Source organism: Gasterosteus aculeatus, chromosome 3, assembly GCF_964276395.1.
Source record: "Gasterosteus aculeatus chromosome 3, fGasAcu3.hap1.1, whole genome shotgun sequence".
Classification (NCBI taxonomy): domain Eukaryota; kingdom Metazoa; phylum Chordata; class Actinopteri; order Perciformes; family Gasterosteidae; genus Gasterosteus; species Gasterosteus aculeatus.
The window spans coordinates 764,577-783,355 of record NC_135690.1 but is presented as its reverse complement, the minus strand read 5'-3'; the positions used below and the strand labels follow the sequence as shown (position 1 = coordinate 783,355).

At 47.7% G+C, this 18,779-nt stretch overlaps 1 protein-coding gene across 2 annotated transcripts in view; it reads right to left on the bottom strand.

Annotated features, from left to right (window-relative positions):
* LOC120816290 (solute carrier family 22 member 23) overlaps positions 1 to 15,787 on the bottom strand; it is a 27,058-nt gene extending 11,271 nt beyond the window's left edge. The window contains exons 1-4 of one of the 2 annotated variants that reach the window (XM_040171819.2): positions 14,065 to 15,738; positions 13,752 to 13,976; positions 8,093 to 8,196; positions 7,819 to 7,973 (exon numbers count right to left, since the gene is read on the bottom strand). In XM_040171819.2, the coding sequence (XP_040027753.2) occupies positions 7,819 to 7,973; positions 8,093 to 8,196; positions 13,752 to 13,820 (328 nt within the window). In that variant the 5' untranslated portion in view covers positions 13,821 to 13,976; positions 14,065 to 15,738. Of the gene's footprint in view, positions 1 to 7,818; positions 7,974 to 8,092; positions 8,197 to 13,751 lie in introns of both variants that reach the window. The other variant, XM_040171818.2, reaches the window with a different exon arrangement.
* Between the last annotated feature and the right edge of the window lie 2,992 nt (positions 15,788 to 18,779).

Here is an 18,779-nt window from a genome sequence, read left to right as displayed (position 1 = left end):
CAGCGGGTGTCGCGGCCCCTCTCTTCGTTCCAGCGGAAGAGACCGGAATTTCAATTAGGATCCCACCTCCTCCCCCCCCCCCCCTCCCCCTCCATGCGAGGACATGAATAATGCTCTCTGTTCACAGACACTATCGCAGCTGGAATGACAAAGCCAGTGAGCCGAGAGCCGGCCGATGGGGGCGAGACCTGCTGCGTTCCAACCAACTAACCTCCAGACCCCCCCCCCCACCTCCCCCCCGCGCACTGCCGGGGGAGAAGTGACGCGTCGCTGGTTTACGCACCGCGTGAGATTTCAATTCCTGCAAGAATTCATTGCGCTGAACAGGCGGCTGCAACGTGAGCGGCAACGGTGCATCCTGTGTGCTCCCATGCACTTATATTAATAATGTAAAAGATTTTAAATACGCACAGATGGATATTTAAAAAAAAGACTTGCAGAATGAGGAGCAGAGTTTCTGAGCTCCTTACAACTGCTGACCTTAATCCTGCTCAAGCCACTACATCAGCGTTCCCACGATGCCCTTACGCAGCGTTCTAGTGACGTTCATCTACCACTAACTGACCTGAGGACTCGCCTGCCATGCTGGCTGAGGACAAAAAAGACAAAGGCTTTTGGGAAAAAAGGACCCAGCGGCTATTTGGACACATTTTATACTTGTTGGAAATTGCATCATCAATAATCAAGCAAATAGCCAATTATTAAGGATGATAATCTCCAAAGAGGCTCCGGGTGGTTTTGCCGAGTCTCACTCGCCTTTTGTGAAGCTCGGTCAAGGAGAGCCATTGTTTTCTAGAGTGAAAGAGGTTGCTTGACCACTAGATGCACTCCCCGCGCCCACAGGCCAATGTCGTGACCTTCCACTGGTCACATGAGCTCCGTATGGCTCAGCGCCAGGATTTCAGCGCCTAATCCTCGCCACTCGAGCTGTTAAGTAGGACAAGAAGACCAGGAGTAATTCCTCTGTACGTACGGAGAGATAACTGGTTTTCGTTTGCTGGGATGAATTTCCACAGCATGATTATGAGCACTTCTCAGGCGGCGCCTCCTTGCAGGTGTCACAGCCTAGAAAGTGCAGCCGCGCTCGGCCTTCGGCGCCGCTCACGTCTGCGACTGTAGAATCTCGCGCCTCGAGTCGTCTGGTTTGGGGCCGTGGTTTCCTCCAGTTGGACATGGCGGTTGACGGGCGGCGGTCTGGAGCTACGGGGGCCAAATGTAACTGGAGCTGCCATGTTTGTTACAGCAGACGGCGCTCGACTCGACCCGGCTGGAGTTGACGGAGGTCAAAATACACGGAATGATCTTTTGAAATAGGCAGCACTCGCTCGGGGTATTTCACTTGAGATTTCCTAAAGTAGGTTACTATTACACCCCTCCCTGTGGACCCGAGGGAAACAAATCTATTAATCCTGATGGTCTAGGATTGTGCGCCAGCTAGCGAGAACAGATCTTACTGCTCATGAGTTGAACCCATGTGGCTTTGTGATTTCTCCGCTTTTACGTCTATTTGTGTACATGCATCTACAGAGACACACCCACAAATATGGCCGCCTTCCGTTCACCGGCTCCCATTGCAGTGACATGTGGCGATCGTAGAGGCCAAGGATTCACAAGGATGTCAGACTGACCTCTTGTGCCCTGTGCAGCGTGCGCATTTATTAGGTTCCCCCACAAATTCACAACAATAATTATTCACCCGGTTTTCAAAAGCGGCTGACTGACCACGACGCTGGTGATTCCCTCGTATGCCTCAGCGTGCTGCGTGCGGCTCATGCAGACGGTACCGGCTGCGTGAGCAGCTTCCTATACTCACAATGCCAGAGCGCCAAGCATTCAAAAGCTGTGGCAAAACATGGAAATGCTTGGCAAGAGCAAGCGCCATTCGGGCGCAAAGACGCTGATGAGCTTTTGGAGAGTGACGGGCCAGTCAGCAAACGGTACTTCCCTGATTAGGGCCCAATGATCCTTGGTCTGGAGTTACTGCAGATCGACTTGTGTGTGCAGACAAATTGCATCCTCAGCGGAACCACAGGGGAGAGCACAGCCCTGTTCAACCCCCCGCGAACCTCAGCCTCTGAGAAAAGGACTCCTTTGCATTTTGATACGTACGGGTAAACTGTACTTTATTTACAATCCAATAGTTTCCAAAGAAGGCTCTAACTGAGATACCAGCTATTGTTCTCACCTTTATAGGGTTAGTTAGTATTCAGAGGGCTTCTCTTTTCTTTTGTACACTGGAAATGGGCTATTGACTTGGAGTAAGACGATTCCCCTTGATTAGTGCAAAGCATGCAAGAACTATCCACAACTAGCTACACGTACCTTCTCAGCAATCAAACCACCAGTAAACCACCAGAAGGCTCATTTGCTTTGATAATGTTTGCACGTTCTAACTAAACCCCCCCCATGCACACACACACACACACACGCACACACGGTGGCGGATGAACAGCTTGCACTCTGACACAAATAGAAGACTGACCTGAGACGCCCTGACACAACATATTCCACTGGCCGAAACTGAAACTGTCTGCATTTTAACCTTAGAGAAAAGCGCAAAGGTTTCTATGCTGATTCTGACAATCACTGGACTTCACTCAGGAATTTGCACCATGAGATAGCTCTGAGGTTTCAACACGCAATGGATCTCACAAACAACGGGGGTTAGCAATCAGACCACCAGCATTAGGTCACCCTTTAAAAACAGGAAAGCACCACTGAAATTACGACCTACAAAAATAAAAAAGAGCTGTAGGATGTAGCCTAATGTGTTGGAGGAGGAAGTCCGTTAAGCAACGCAACTCAGCACAAAAGGGAACTTTAACCCCGCTTACAGTGGAAAAACAGAGTCTGCCCCTGCTTCCATTTATCAGACGAGAGCTGGAGCAAAGTGTGTGAAAGGATGGCGACGGTGCATCATGGAAACTGCACACCGGCCACATCCCGCCTCTCTGTGTGACCTATAACCTCACCATCCCTTTCAGGCATCTCTCCACATGTGAAAACACTTACTAAAGGTCAATCAGATGGCAGCACGGTGTCTCTGCAGTGGTGTGAGGACAATCTAAATGATGGGTCAGCAGAAGCCCCACATCTGCTCAGGCCAGTTTGAGCGGCATCCATTGACGGCAGCTTAAAACACAGAAAGCGTGACAGGTGAGACGGAGGGCAAACAAAGCCCAGGTTTATGCCGACAAACCGGAATCATTTACACAGGAGCCTCCATCTTTCTGTGCCGGCCCCAGTGAGTCATCCGTGTGCAGAGACAACAGGAAAAAAAGCTCCTGGCTACAGGCAACGCGGGAAAAGGTGAGGCGGACGAGGCCAGACAGGCCCGGCCTCGCAAAAAGCAGCACAGCGCATCCCGGCGAGCACACATCCCGGGGCGCGCTGTTTGAGAGGCGCAGCACTAGTCCGCGGTGTTGAGGACGAAAATAAGCACAAGTAATGACTACGTAAAGTCTCTCAGTGGACAGATCCAAGGATTTATGGGAGTGTTGTAACGTTACCCGTCATTGGCACGTGCGTGCCGACTCATTGAAAGAGGAACCGTTTAAATATCCTCGTCGTGCTCGATTTGTATAACATGTTTGCTTCCACACGCGATCTAAGAACAGTAGACACAAGTTTACACAAGAGTACTTCTGCATACGACACAGAAGTCCTTTCATAGTGTCATGTCGTTTTATACAGCGTAGGATATATGGCCGCGACCTTTTCCCTCCAGGGGTCACATACACATCACTTAATCTCAGACTGTGCCCGAGCTCAGGGACAGTGCGTGTTTAGCTCAGTCATATTTGTTATAAAGCAGGACGTGTGGGATAAACAGTGGGATAAAAATGCACATTGTGGTTGCAATTCAAGGTAAGAGCCTTGAAGAGAAAGTCTGCTGAGAATTTAGACCACGTCGTATAACATCCATGGACCCAATGTAAATGCTTATTTAGTGCATTTCTCTCCCTTTTTCCTCCCACAGGAGAAGTTGGCATAAGCAGCGACAGTAAATATTAACGGAGCCCAAAGGTTCTTCGGACAACACAAAGAATACAAAACCTACTAAATCACCCTGGACATCAAGGTCATTTATCCGCATGGACGAGGTAGCATTTTGTAGCCCATTGCAACAAGTGAGGTTTTCAGAATGCATTGGACATGCATCCACGTTACTACAGAGTCTGGAAAACCAAAACATTAAACACTACTAGGAACTAACCCACCTTGAGATAAAGTAACACCTCACGAATCAAGAAGGTGTGAAAACATTCAAACCCCAAAAGGATCCACTACCCCGGCGTATTGAAGATGAAGGAGTCCTTATTTGAACCCTTATTTGAAGCTATGTTAACTTTGTCTCAACACAATCTCCATTAAAACAGCTGTTGAGATGATCATGAGTTAAGGTTAATGACGGGGAAGTCATGTGACAGTCATGTGATTGTTCTGTGCATCTGTATCACCCTGCGAGGCGTCACTCACACACACGCCCGTGACATGTGGCGGCTTGTCTCGTCTCAGTGAGGAAGAAGTCCACTCAAAAAGGAATGTACTCTTTAGCGTACACAGACTCCATCCTGCCTCTTATTAACAGCGAGGGTGTCGATTGTGAAAACATTAGCCTGTGAGCTGCACCGCGATGCTAAGCTACAGGCCCTGCAGGCCTCGCCTCCGCCCGGTGATCTTCAGAAGGCTTAGCACACACTGATGGAGCTCTGGGGTATAAATAGCAGCGCCGCATCGGATGACCTTCTATAGCTGTCGGCTTTGCCATTCAGCTGTTGTGCTTTTTCAACTTCCTGTAGATCGGCGTACCGGTCCTTAACCTGGTCCACGAAGGAGCTGCATATCGACATGTTGAGCAACACGTCACTCTCAGCTGCCCAGAGCGTTCTTCCAAGTCAGAGGTGATGGATCACCATCCCCGCTTTCAACATTCCTCCCAGTCTTTGAGTTACCGTTTTATCTTTTTAAATGAGTTGCTCGCTGCTGGTCTCTCCTTTTTGTCTTAAACCGCCCGGCCACCAATTCTCTTCCCCCTTTTGGTTCCGTCTCTCTATGGCGGAGTGTCACTACACATCAGCCGTGTTCGGTTAAGTGTCACTACACATCAGCCGTGTTCGGCCTGAAGAGAGCCGGACTTCGACAAGCCGCCCCGACGGAACGGACAGCAGACGCACACAAATTCCTCTACACTCACAGGGTTCGCAATCATCAACTTTGCTATTTTTCCAGACTACAAATTGCAGCTTTCCAACGCACACAACGCAAAACGCTACCAGGAGCCATGAACTTTGACTTGACCGCGTATAGATTGAGGAGAACGGGGCGGTTAGTGAAATGTCTCCAGTGCAAACACAGCTGAAGCCGCGGCGAACAACGTAAGGAGGGTCACGCGTTTCACTACATGCAAAAATGTCACATGACCGAATCAGTGTTGAGACTATAATGAATATTAACTTTTGCTGCAGTCTTAGCATGATAACAGGCTAACAGACACGAGAAGGCAAATCAGAAACAGAAGACCTTCTCCAGCAATGTGTTGAACGACTGTGCTCCTTTCACAGCAGCTCTCGTGGAGTTTTGTCAATACAGAGCGGCTGCAGGCTCAATATCATGTGACCGAGGCCGCACATATGCAGAAATAAGGGCGGCGATGCAGCAACACATGATCTATACAAATATACAAGGCTCAAACAAACATCTGTCCAGCAAAGCATTGCTCCTGTTCAGCACTAATATGCAAGACGTTTAGATCATTTCCAAAGAACATTTATTGATTAGTAAGACATTATGAAATTGAATTTGTCTGATTGTTAATTAATAGATTAATTTACCACAGCCCTGGTGGCAAATGCTGCGCTTGTCGGAGAGAACAAGGTTAGGTAAATAGTTCTGACAACAACGTTCAACCTGAATAAAGAGACAAATGCTTAAAATGAACACACAGATTATTGCAGAACACCCGATTAGTCAAATTAAAGGGTGGAAATAGAGTAGTGAATGGAGCACGAAGGAGGCAACATGTCACAATGTGGTGGTGGAAGCAGAGTTAACAAAAACTACTAATCAGAAACCAAAATAAAAAAATGCCGAGGACCAAACGCAGACGGGACGGGGAGCAGGAATTAATCCCAACACGGGAAACACATTCAATGACGCGACAAGAGACGCACATTGCTCGAATACACTGGGACGGTGCCGGTGATCGGACACAGGTGGAAACAATCACGGGGGGGGGGGGGGGGGGGGGGGGGGGGACGTGAAGCTAAACCAAGGACACAAGAGGCAGGAAACTACAAAATAAAACAGGAAACAAACACACGCCGTGACACAATGAAGCGTAAGAACATAAGACGGTTGGAAGCAAGCAGATCCTCTTACAATAATTGGACTCTCAAGACACAAATGTAGTTTATTTGGAATAAAGCTAAACCCTCAGATATGTTCCAATGGCCTCAGCCAGTGGAATTACTCGCTGCACCCGTATGCACAACAGATAAATCTTGTCCGTTACGTCATAATTGTATGTAAATACATAAATGTATATTTCACAAGATAAATACTAAAACTATTTAAAAACAGGCATTACTATCTATAAGCATCTCTAGTAGAGCTGTGGAGAAATACCCCCCCCACCCACTGTCCCCTCCAATAACTCTGATTATGTTCAACCCCCCCGTTGAGGACCTCTGATTTACTGGAGCATAAACTGTAGGCTGATGTGAAACCAACAAATGCAGATGTCAAGTTCATTTAAAATGGACAGGACTCCATACGGAACAGCTTAACTCAACCATTCTGCCTCCCTTTGTCCCCGGAGAGCACTGAACACTCCTCAGACTCCGTCACCCATGAAGCCGCTTTCATTTCTTTATTGTCATACATATTGTTTTGTGAGAAATCTTGATAAAACAGTTCAAATGCGTGGCAAGTGTGGCAATTGTTCTATTCCATTTTAACAAATAGATCACACAACGCAGAGCCAATTCACTCATAACTGAGCGGCTCAGGTCTCCACACCGGTCTCAAGACCACTTTGGAGATCTTGGTTTGTTTTAAAGAACACAGAAATTGTTTTCCCTTAGGAGCTATCAGATATTAGGCATGAGGACTTTTACATATATCTTTTCAGTAAAGGTTGAAATATTTAATCAGCCACAACAAGAAAATCTGCAGCTGAAAAGGTGCAGTGCAACCAAAACAACTGTGTGTGCATAACGTAGCAGAAACAAACCAGTTTGGCAAACAGGTAATGTCAGGTTTTTTCAGGTAATTTAGCTAAATTACTGTACACAACTGAAATGCAAGGAAGTTAAACCAAAGGTACAACTAATCTTTAAAAAGTGTCAAGTTAAACTAGAGTTTGCCACAGAATAATTCACTAGCAAAACAATAAAGTGAATGGGGAACCGAGCAATGAATAAATACATTAAAAACAGCGGTTGTCCAATAATAATAATACAAGTTTACAATCATAACCTTTCAAAATGTGCATTTCTCAACACGCTAAGGTTAAATCTACGGGAGCCCAGTGATGTTCAGTCTTCAGCGACTGGAGTCGATCCCAGAGACGGACTGAACCCCGGTCAATGGCAGGGCTGACATTCACACACCTACAGGCAACTGGGAGGCCAGAGAACACACACACACACACACACACACACACACGGGCAGAACATGCAGACGCCACACAGAAACCGCCCAGGCGCTTTCACCCTACACGCCATCATTCAACTGTCCAAAACAGTGACTGGGGGTTAAGAGTCTTGCCCAACGACACGTGAACATCGAGGGTTAGTAGAGAGCTTTTAGACTTACTGAGGACGTAGAGGGAAAGTGTGATCCCTGCCAGACAGAAGCCCTCAAAGAAGCGCAGGGTGCTGAACATGGGGACGTTGACGGAGAAGGCCACAGCCAGACCGAACACCAGCATGAACAGCACCGATATGATCAGCACCGGGTGGCGGCCGAACCTTGGGAACAAGGTCAGAAATTACTTTGGAGCTTCTACACCTTCGACGAGAAGATGCTTTTCGCACACCTGTAATATACAAAAGGATGAAAGGCGTCAGGTTGTGCGAGAAGATCTTACCAGTCAGCGAGGATTCCGAACGTCAGGTACCCAAAGATGGATCCCACCAGGAGGGAGAACTTTGCGATGTGGACTTTCCATGCCGAGTCACACACAAGACTCCACTGTAGAAACAAATGGATACGAGCATTAGTTACAGGAAATGTATGTTAGGGCCTGAAAGAAACAACTATACAAACAAACTCTGTGTCATTTATTCCTTGTATTTACTCTAAAATGGACAAATCAGAACTGTTTCTTTCTACGGTTTTCTGCCATTTTGTTCAAAACAGAAACCAATGTGTGTTCCATGTGAGAAATTGCTTAAAAGCAAGTATCTTACTTTTGTGCATTAGTATTAGACTCAATGTTACCCACAAGCAACACATTCCTCGACAGCCTTCTTATATGCAACCAGTCACTTATTTCTAGCTAATCTAGGGAATCATTTATATTCATGCGGATCATTTCCTCACTCCAAAAACCACAGAGTGCACAGAAGCTAACGTTTCTCCTTTGACCTTTTATGTCTGACAGCCTCTACCGTATCACAGTCAACTCTCAGCAGAGGGATTCCTGCACTACACACAATGAGCCTGCTTTTGCATGAACGAAGGTTTGTTTTCGTGGCGACCAACACACTGGCAGCAGGAGCCCTGTGGAGGAGGCGCTGGCCCAAACACCCAAACAAACCGAACCTGAAATGTGGCTACAGCGGACATCTGTGTTTAATGACCCTAGGCGAGGTCATCCCAGGAGGAACGCGAGATTCAATTCAGAGAGGAGGTGGACATTCGGGGTCTCTGGGACGCCACATGGCGCCCAGCTGTCGGCTCCCACAGAGGCCGGCGCTGAGGAAACATTTAGGGGCGCGGTGGCCGTGGCAGGTGTGTCGTTCCGCCTCAAGCCGATCGGGCTCCAGAGGAAAGACCGAGGCGATATATCGGCATGTCACGAAAACTGGGTGTGGCTTGTTCTTAAAATTCTTCTGTGAGGGGATCTAACCTCTCGTGACGTCCTCCACAGTGACCATCACATGATCGAGGCATGCCACTCGTTCGCGGTTTCTAGTATCGGTATCAGGAGGAAGGCAAACAAGTTTCAGTTGCGCAATCGCTCTTAGCAACAAACTGCGTTTTAAAAACTGAAACGGTGACTGTGACCAACCGGCGCACACACGTGATGAATCTCTGAGTCTGCATTCACTCAGGGACTGGATGACCGTAGATAACAAGACGTCTGCGGGTGACCACAGACAAATGACCGACTTTGCAAAATACCAAGAAATCCCAAGTCACGTGCGGGAGACAAAGCAGCGAGTGATGTGGAAACGTGTAGCCACGCGCGCAGAGGCATGCGATGACTGACGCATCATTACTGTGCTTTATTCCACAGGCACAATCCATAATAGACACCCGCACAAGAAAAGGTGGGGGAAAAAAAACTTGGGCCGACTGTCAGATATAGCAAAGACATTCCGTAAAACTCCAAGCAAACCAGTCCTCGTCTGCTGTACCCCCATTACCTCGGTCGATTGCCCCCCAACTATTGTGTTGCTCATCAAGGACTAATGACAGGAAGTCGGTGTGGTGAGAGTGAGGTTATGAAAGCCGACAGACCAGGCAGAACAATGAAGGGCCAAAAGCGGATCGGATAAAATCCACAGGGTGTCCGTCGACCTCTCCGTAATGAGCGGCCACCAACGATCGGTCTACGCCACCGAGGCTCATTAGCTCAGAAGAACCCACTCAACGACAGCGGCACTGTGCTGCACTCGTTGATCTGCAGACGGGGGCTGGTGAGAGGAGAGAGAACAGACGAAGGAGCCTCAGAGGGAGGGAGGGAGGGAGGGAGGAAAGCAGCCGGAATAAAGATAATAAAACGCAGAAACAGAACGTGTGAAATCCAGGAAAGAAATACAGGGAGTAAAGGAGGATGCCGGTTTGTTCGACAGGCTAAAGAGGTGCTTTAAAAGCCGCTGTGAGGAGAAACGCATGGAGAGAGAGAGACTGCTGCATAGTTACTGCCTAGCAACAGACCATCAGCGTGGTATCAGACCCTTTCTGCAGCCAAGTGCAGGTTTCAGCCCCGTGGAAGGTGGAAAACAAGAGGGAAGGCAAAAGAACAAATGGGTGAACTCTCTTCACGGCAGTTTTGTATTTAAAAGAATTGAAGGTTGGCGTAGAAAAACATTGGCATGTTTGTCCTCTTCTCATCCATCAATCCTTCATTGCCTCATTTTGTCGACAGTTGAGAAGCATAAGTACACAGTCACCGAAGACAGCCTTTAACTGAATTCCATCACACAGCCCTCAAAATAAACTAGCACTACAGCCAAGGGGGTCACGGGGGTCAGACACCCCACGAGCTCCCCCCCTCCCCTCCAGAGAACGTATCACAAACAGTCCAGCAGCGCACACTCGTGTCACACAAAGACACATGTACGTAGCGCCTCCGCGGAGCTTTATCTTCGGCCGGCAGGAGCGTCTTTCCGCCCCCAGCTGACGCGGTGAGTGGCTGTCATTGTGTGCTGACTGGGCATCTGTAGTGGGGACATCGCCTTTCGACAGCTGAGTCCGTTTCAACGTGTCCCACACTGATCCGGGGTCTGTGGACGGAGCCAACCAGCTGGGTAAACAGTGTGAAGGGACACAGCGCTAGAGAGGCCCGCGTGGGTGTCGAGCTACGGTATCGTCTTCCAGATCAAAAGGGTGCACAGCCTCCAGCGAGGTGATACGGGGTCCGGGTGGACCCGCCAACGTGCTGCTGCAGCAGATAGTCCTTATCGCTGTGAGACAATTCTCAGACCTGGACAACAAGAAAATAGAACGGGTACAGCCCTACTGGGAAAGTACTCCATTAGTCACTAAACTGGGGCTGAAACTAAGGATCATTTGCCAATCCACCAATTCCTTTTCTTCATTAGGTCATTACTTGTTGGGTATATAAAAAGTACTTTAAAATGTACATCGCCATATCTCAAAAAGGTACAACTTAAGCTGTAAATACGAAAGAGTTTACGATTACATCCAAGAAAGAACAAGAGCCTTTCGGCTTTAAAAGGAATCGGTCAATCAATTGAAAAATCATTCACAATTGATTAATCGTAACAAATCAACAGGAATTAGATTGTTAACGATTTTTTTAATGGACTATTATTGATGGTAATTTATTTAGCCACATGTGCAAATGCTGGCTTAAATCTGAGGATTTGCTGCTTCTCTCAGGGTAATCCTAATAATTTAAACTGGTTTTAGACTGTTAATCGGTCCAACTAAGGCAATCTGTGAAACATCATTTATTTCTGAACCTTTACCATCTTTCACATGACGCGTGCTACATTAAAACTAGTTCAAACGCCTGACGGAGTCGTAGTCTTGTACCGGCCAGAGTGCCGTTTTACAAGATCTTAAAATGATCATCAATCCCAAAACTTCCCAAGCGGATACACAAACTCCAACAGGGAATGTGGGTACACGTAACCCGTTGCTCTCAACCTGTTCCTAGGCCACTATTTTAGTCGGGCGCGTGCAGCTGCTGCCCAGCTCAATGGGAGTTGAGGAGGTCGCAGAGAGACTCTGTCTCTGAGTAATGATGCTCTCTCCATTCCATGGCTCGGTCCAATTAAGACGGACCCCAAGGAGAACTTTGACTCAATTAGTACGGGTCTCCACGTTAACCACGTTGGCTCTTTCACCACCACCTCGACCTCAACCTCCTTCGTGGAAGCCCTCCCTCCCTCTCTCTGACGCCTCGAGGAGAAAAGCAGGAGCTGCGATGTGCTACTGATTCCAGGGAGAAAACCCAGATGTGGCACAAGGTGACAACATTAGGCGAGCCTTTTCCCGTGAGACGCCAAAGGGTTAACCGAGTAACGCGGGGTCACAATGTGTTGGTACATTTTGACAGAGACGCCAGCACATTTTGACGTTGTTGACCTTTCGCCGTGCTTTTCAGGGACAGACTGTCACAGAGAGCTGGGCCGATGTGCAGTTATGCTTATGCAACGCAAACAACGAGGAGAAACGCCAAGTCATCCCTTCCTGCTGAGGTGTCACATCCTGGTCTCCGTGCTGCCGGTGTGGGAAAGAGGCCTTGGAAGTGCGAGGGACGTGTCCTTTAACGGAGAAGAGCGGGGTCGTCGAATCCGCTTCATTTCTGGCTCCCCATCGGGGTTCGACCCCGAGCCATCTGGTTCCATTTCCCTCCACTTTGTCAGAGTGTGGATGGCGCAGGCCGGGAAGACGAGACACTTCTACCAACTGCTCCGTCATGTCACTTATCTGGTGGTAGTGTCAACATGACATTCTCTATGTGCATGCGCGATACAAATAATAGTATCTAGGAGGTCAGAACCAGCAGGATGAGAACCCTTCAAAACCTTTTTCTCCCATGAGAGAACTGACATTTCTGGATTGTCAGGTACCAAAGTTCCACCCAGTCGATTTCCCCAACGTGACTCCCTAATCAGGTCGAGAGTATTTCATGTAACCTCCCACCCCCCAAAAAACCCAGAGGCCAGTAAATGAAATCAAGACTTAAACTGTCCCCCTGGCTGAATTAGAATGCCACAGTTGCATTTCATGTGCTTTATTGCCAACAGAGACATTATCAGCGGCGAGCAGATGGGCTGTTGGCATCAGAGTGGACACGAGCTCGGCCTGCAGCACAGAGACGCTTACGAAGTGCGACTGAGATCTCGTCCCGATGAGCCTTTTGATTAAAGCATGCATGCCGGAGTCTTTACAGATGGCTATGCTGCAGATTAGAATGCAATTGGCTGTCCTCTAAAAGGGTGTGCATCAATATATTAGTCCCAATTGTCCTCCGCTGTGATAAGAGTCTTTGTTCTCAAGATGTAATCACATCGTCTCATCAATACTGATGGCCATTTTACTCAGAGAGCTCTGTGGATCCGCTGTCATGCTTCCCTAAAAGAAATCAAACTGGATAACTTGATATAGGAGAAGAGATGATACGCATGTTCTTTAATTCTCCACTGTGATGACTGATCACTGCTTAGCGAATCAGTCTCCTTGGCCGGATAGGAAGCACGTCACAAGACAATGGTGGCACGTGGCGGTAAAACGTTCACATTAGCACCTAAAATGCCCAGAATGAGCTCCTTAAGCGCATGCCACCCATGTTTGGTCAGGGCAGCGACCGGGCGGGGGTTGTTTAGCCAGGGATGGGAGCGCACCAGTGACCTTTGCTCCATATCAGAAAGGGGCTCCGTGTCTATTAGGTCCATTACGACAAACCGGCAGGATTCCACCGTCCCGTCACCGTTTATTCCCCGCGTGCCAGTGGTGGGGTCTCTCCCGCCACAGGTCACCCTCTGTGTCAGCTGCTGCGATGCCTCAATTCCACTCACCCACTGGCAACAACAGGACGCACGCGCTCACACATGCGGTCCCACTGCCCCCCCCCCCCCCCCCCAGAATAGACATGAGGGCTCAGTGCTAGAAGCCCCCCACTGTGGAGATATGCGCGGCTCAATGGAGGCACAAACACAACCCGGGCGCTGTCAAATGGTGCCTACGTCATTCCATACGGGTCCAGATGTTTGTATGCGTGTTTGCGTTAGGGCGGGTGTGGGGTGTCGCGCATGCATAACACGTACAAAATGATGGGAAGGATGCCCCCACCCAACCCAACCCCCCCGGAGGGGAGCGCTCACCTTGGTGACCACGTTCTGTGCCAGCCCCGTGTGCAGCTCGAACGACCACTCGCTGCAGGCGCACTGCATGCCGGACGTGTCATTGTGGCCGCCGTAACTCCCGTCGTCATAAAGCGAAGCCGGCCGCGCGCCGTCGCTGCTGTTTTTGGGACCGTCCGACCACGAGGAGCGGCCGGCGGCGTGATTAGTCAGGTTGGCCAGCGGCTGGATGCATGTGTTGTTCGGCTGGGCGAGGAGGAAATTGTTAGAGTACTGGCTGAATCCAATGAACAACGCCGGGATCCATGTCAGCACGATCAGCTGTTTCTGGTACCTCCCAAATCCCCCGAGGAACGGCAGCACGGAGCCGTCGATGCGCGTCAGCAGCTCCTGCGACGCGGTTTCGGGGGACACGAAGCCGTTCTCCGGTTGTCGGTCCTCCGCGTCGAGCTGCACCACGGCCATCGCGGTTCCACCGGCAGATAGCGTTGCCTTCCGTCGTGTCGCGAAGCCGGGCTTTTGCAGTGCTGGCCCCCCTACTCTGTCCCCCCCGCCCCCCTTCCCCTCCGCACACACTGTCGACTCCACAATGCGTCAATATGCCCCCCCACTGCCTCCCCCCTCCTCCCCCTCCTCCTCGGATCCGGGCGGTGAAAGAGCCGTGCGCAGTCTGTCACCGGAGTGGAAACGAGACGCACCTCTTCATCGTCAGGAGGCGCTTCCTGCCGTCCGCCACAACGCGCACCGACACAAGGACGCGCTTCCCACGTTATGTCGGGAAGGACGGCGGAGCCGCAGTGAGGCGAACGCTCCGGGTCAGCCGGTGTCTCCGCGCAGGCAGCCGGGACAGGAGAGACGTATGGGAGGGAGGGAGGGAGGGAGGGGGGTTCCCGACGGGTCCACAGGTAGACACACCTGCCTGTAAGGCTCACTCCAACCGGATATGCAGCACCTGTGATCCGCAGGGGACCGATTTGAAAGGCAAATGGTTCCTCCCAAGAGAACAAGTCGGCCACTGGAAGGGAAACAAATACAACCTTATTAAAGTTCCTTCTAATATTAGTCAAATGTTATGGCCTGTGTTTGTTGTTTGAATCAACAAACTGATGCATCCGTGTTCTTATTGCAGGACATTCAACTATTTTTCAACTATTAAGTATATTTGGAAGCTAATGAAATCAAACCCAACCGGTGTTTTCATTCTTCTCTGCGTGGTTGTTGTTTTTGTAAACATTCGTTAGGTCGAAAGATCCATCGACCTAACGTATTATAAATGACACATACATGAGAAATACCGTGATTCTAAACTATCAACGGGGGGTAGAGGGGGCGGGGATTGGCTCTGGCCCCGCCCCCTCCACCTTAAGCCACCACCAGGTGAATGATTACCAGATAGCGACTCCGTAGAAGCTCGTCACCACATCAATCCTCCGCCTGGGCCCGTTAAAGGATGAATCCACCGTGTGTTTTCTTGTTGTCGGCTAGGTTACAGCTTTGTTAATCATTTCTACTTCCTCATGATTGTGTATCCTGATGGCAATAACGTCAAGTAACAATTTACTCAAGTAGAATTTGAAGGTTAGTTGTGCTTTACTTGTATTTCCATTTGTCTGCTAATACACCATTAATCATTAGCAAGTGGTGACTGATTCAGATCATTAAAACAAATCATAAATCAACTACTAAAATATTGTATATTATCATATTTGAAGTCATCCGGTATGTATGAAGTAATTCAAATGAGCTCTGCTTTTACATAAGAGTGATTGAGCACATTCATAATTATGATCTAAAAGTACAATCCAGTGTAATAGCACATGTTAACTTCTGTGTATTCTTATTTTGTAAAACTAATCTTAGTACTCCTACTTGACTAACGTTTTGAATGCACGACTTGTGGTACCACGGGGTTTGGAACAGGTCCAACGAACTGAAGAATGACAATGCAAATAAAACACAAAGTTATGCTGAGAGGGACAAATTTGAATGACAGCCTGGCAATCCACAGCCTTGCCTTAATGAATAATGAATAACCTATCAATAAATCCATTACTTATTGAGTGTGCACTGTTTGGTTCCATTCTTCATAGCAACACATTAGATATGCTGTGATATGCATATTCATCAGCAAATAATATTTGCTTAAATATTTTACAATCTCTTTCCATTATTCCACTGAATATTATATAATATAATTCCACCATCATCAACCTGTTTTCACAAGACATATTATTCAAATCAAATTACATTTATTTGAATGACATTTAGTTTGAAAACACTTAACGAGTCCCTCGTTACTTGTTTTGCAGTTCTAGGATCACTCTGAATTCACTTGGACACAAGTGTCTTAAATTATGAACATGGTTTGTGTTGTTACACAAAATTTGAATCATAAAAAAGTCCTTCTGGTATAAATAGAAATATTCTGGAAAAAAACAAAGAGTTCAGCTTTTGTCAGGTGTGATTTACATGGTTTGGGCCTATAAATACACGTATATGTGTACATCGTGTACTTGTTTAGCACTGCTTCACCCTTCTGGCCATAATGTGCTATTACATTTTATTTTAAATGTTACATTTTTTTATTGGTGTTAAGTCATGCCCACTTAATTTGTGTTACTTTCTCCAAGATCTGCAAGTGACGACATTTGATTTGAACTATTTGACACTTGAATTATTTTCCTTTTTTTGAGATTATTCATAAAAAAAAACATAACCGCACAATTGTGACGCAATACAACGGAGTCAACGTTTGCTGTGATATTTAACATATTCAACAATGCGCAGCTGATGGGCAGACAGCCATTCCTGAGCACTTAATAACATGTTAACATGTGGGATCAGGAAAAGGCCCCAGGATGCACTTCGTGCAGAGCCCTGAGTTGCACGCTGCTGCCCTCTGCTGGCAGACCGCAGCAACAGCATCGCTTTCTTCTCAATGCAGCGTTTTACATTATTCAATTATTCAATATTCTATTTTTGCTTTTTTTAATTGTCTTTTATTTTGTCATTTTTGTGAAGTTAAACACAGGATTTTTAAATCACCCCAAAAACAAAAGACCGGGTATTTGCCTTAAATGAAGCTTCAGCATGCAATTGGTTTACCTTTCAACGTGTTGCACAACAGCTGATGAATAATAAATTGACCCTTCTTCTTTCTCCCGCTTCTCAATTGTCTGAAAGGTAAAAAATAAACTAACAACCCATCACTGCTCTATTTAACTGCAACCTTTAAACATCTGTCACTCAGTCAATGCTTTTTATGCTGCGTGTGCAGAAAACATGGGTGCAGGCCAACAGAAACCAGTCAGCCGTTGTACAGTCAGATTGTCTGATATTGCTGGTTATTATCATTCAATGAAGCCTGTCCCTCCCTAACAACCAATTCAGGTGTGGCCAGGGGGTGTTTGTGTGTGTGAATAAACCTTAGACATGTGGCGTAATCGAGCTTTCACTCTGCGGTGAGTGATTCACCTCTTCTGACCGTCAAAAGACAGCTGAACTAAGATAACAGTCCGTGTTAAGAGAGAGTTAATCATAGAGATGTAGACAGTATCACCTAAAAGACTAATCCTTACAGATGTGCTCACGATGATTTCATAGTCCAAGAGTCTACTTTTATGTGATTCGTTACCTCAGGATCAGAAGTTAGTAAAGCATTAAAGTCAACAGCCGTGTGGAAGCTGACTGACACGGCGCTGTTGTTTTTTTATTTACCCCCCCGTGTACTGAGAGTATGACGTCAGGGCCAGTGTCTGGAAATCATATCACATGTGTGTGTCAGATGTCCCACTCCCACTGTGAATCACTAGACGTGGGAGTTCACCTGCGTCTGTTTTACGTTCCAGATGTCACTCCGGTGTGTGTTGCACGTGCGTTAATGACAAATTCCCATTCGCAGGAGACGGCGACCCACAGAGTTTTTCAGTGCAGAAGGCAAACATTCAAGTGCATATTTACTCGCAGCTTTTAGACTGAATGGACAATGCAGACAGACAGAATGGCTTAGACACAAAGATGCTGGGGGATAATCTGCAGTGCATGACAGACGGGTATTAACATGACAAATGACGTTTCTGTAAGTCCTTAAATCTCCCAGAAAGATTCACATCTCATCAACAACCGAAATCTACACGCAAACGCTGTTTACAAGAAGAAAACGATTAGGTCAGTCGTGTGTCTTTGGGTGAATTGGGCCAAACCCTTCCGGTTGGCGCCCGTACAATAAAGGGTGTGCTTCCAGTTATTTCTTCTGGTTTTACCACGAGGTTTACTGTCCTCTTGTCTTAGTATTAGCTGCAGGTTTGGTGAACTCTCCATGTTGGGGCTTGCAGTGTCTTTTGCTTGCATAACATATAAAAAAAGGCAGGTACAGTGAACCCACCTGACGCTCCCTAGAGAGACACGCCCTCAGGTGTGTTGAGCGTCTCGGGCTGGTCTGTCGAGAGTGTCATTGTGATAGATGGGGCCGATGCATGTAATATCCAATCATTAGGAAGGGGCAAAGACAAGCCATGCCGAGCCTCCTTTAAGTTTTTTGTGCAAAGAGAAGAAAAGCAACGCTGGAGCTGTTTGGAGATTCCAGTGGAGGGCGTTGGTTGGCGTGGAAATGCCTCCCTGCCGTGCGATCTCAGTCGCTGTGCTCTCACACCTCTACGTGACATGCTTTCTGTGTGTGCGCACTGGCACAGGCTCAGACAGCCGAGGGCACAATCTCTCCGCAAAACGTTGTTTTTAAAGATTTAAGTCTTTACTATGACTTACTTTATAAAGACCCGGGGAACTTCCGCCATTGGGTTTCATTGTTGTGGAGCTGCTGCACGCCTTCGCGTGGAGTGTGTCTGTGCAGAGGGACGCAGAGACAGACGAGGGGGGACAAAGGAACAGTATTGAGACGGGAAATACAAAAAATATACATGGTGAACTTATCAAGCAGCTGCGCCAAAGCACTGAACCCTGGACTGACTTCTTTTGACCTCAAGAATGTTGAACCCAGGACAGGAAGTTCTTTGCACCACCCTTATCTCTACTCCCCCGGGGGGATTAAAT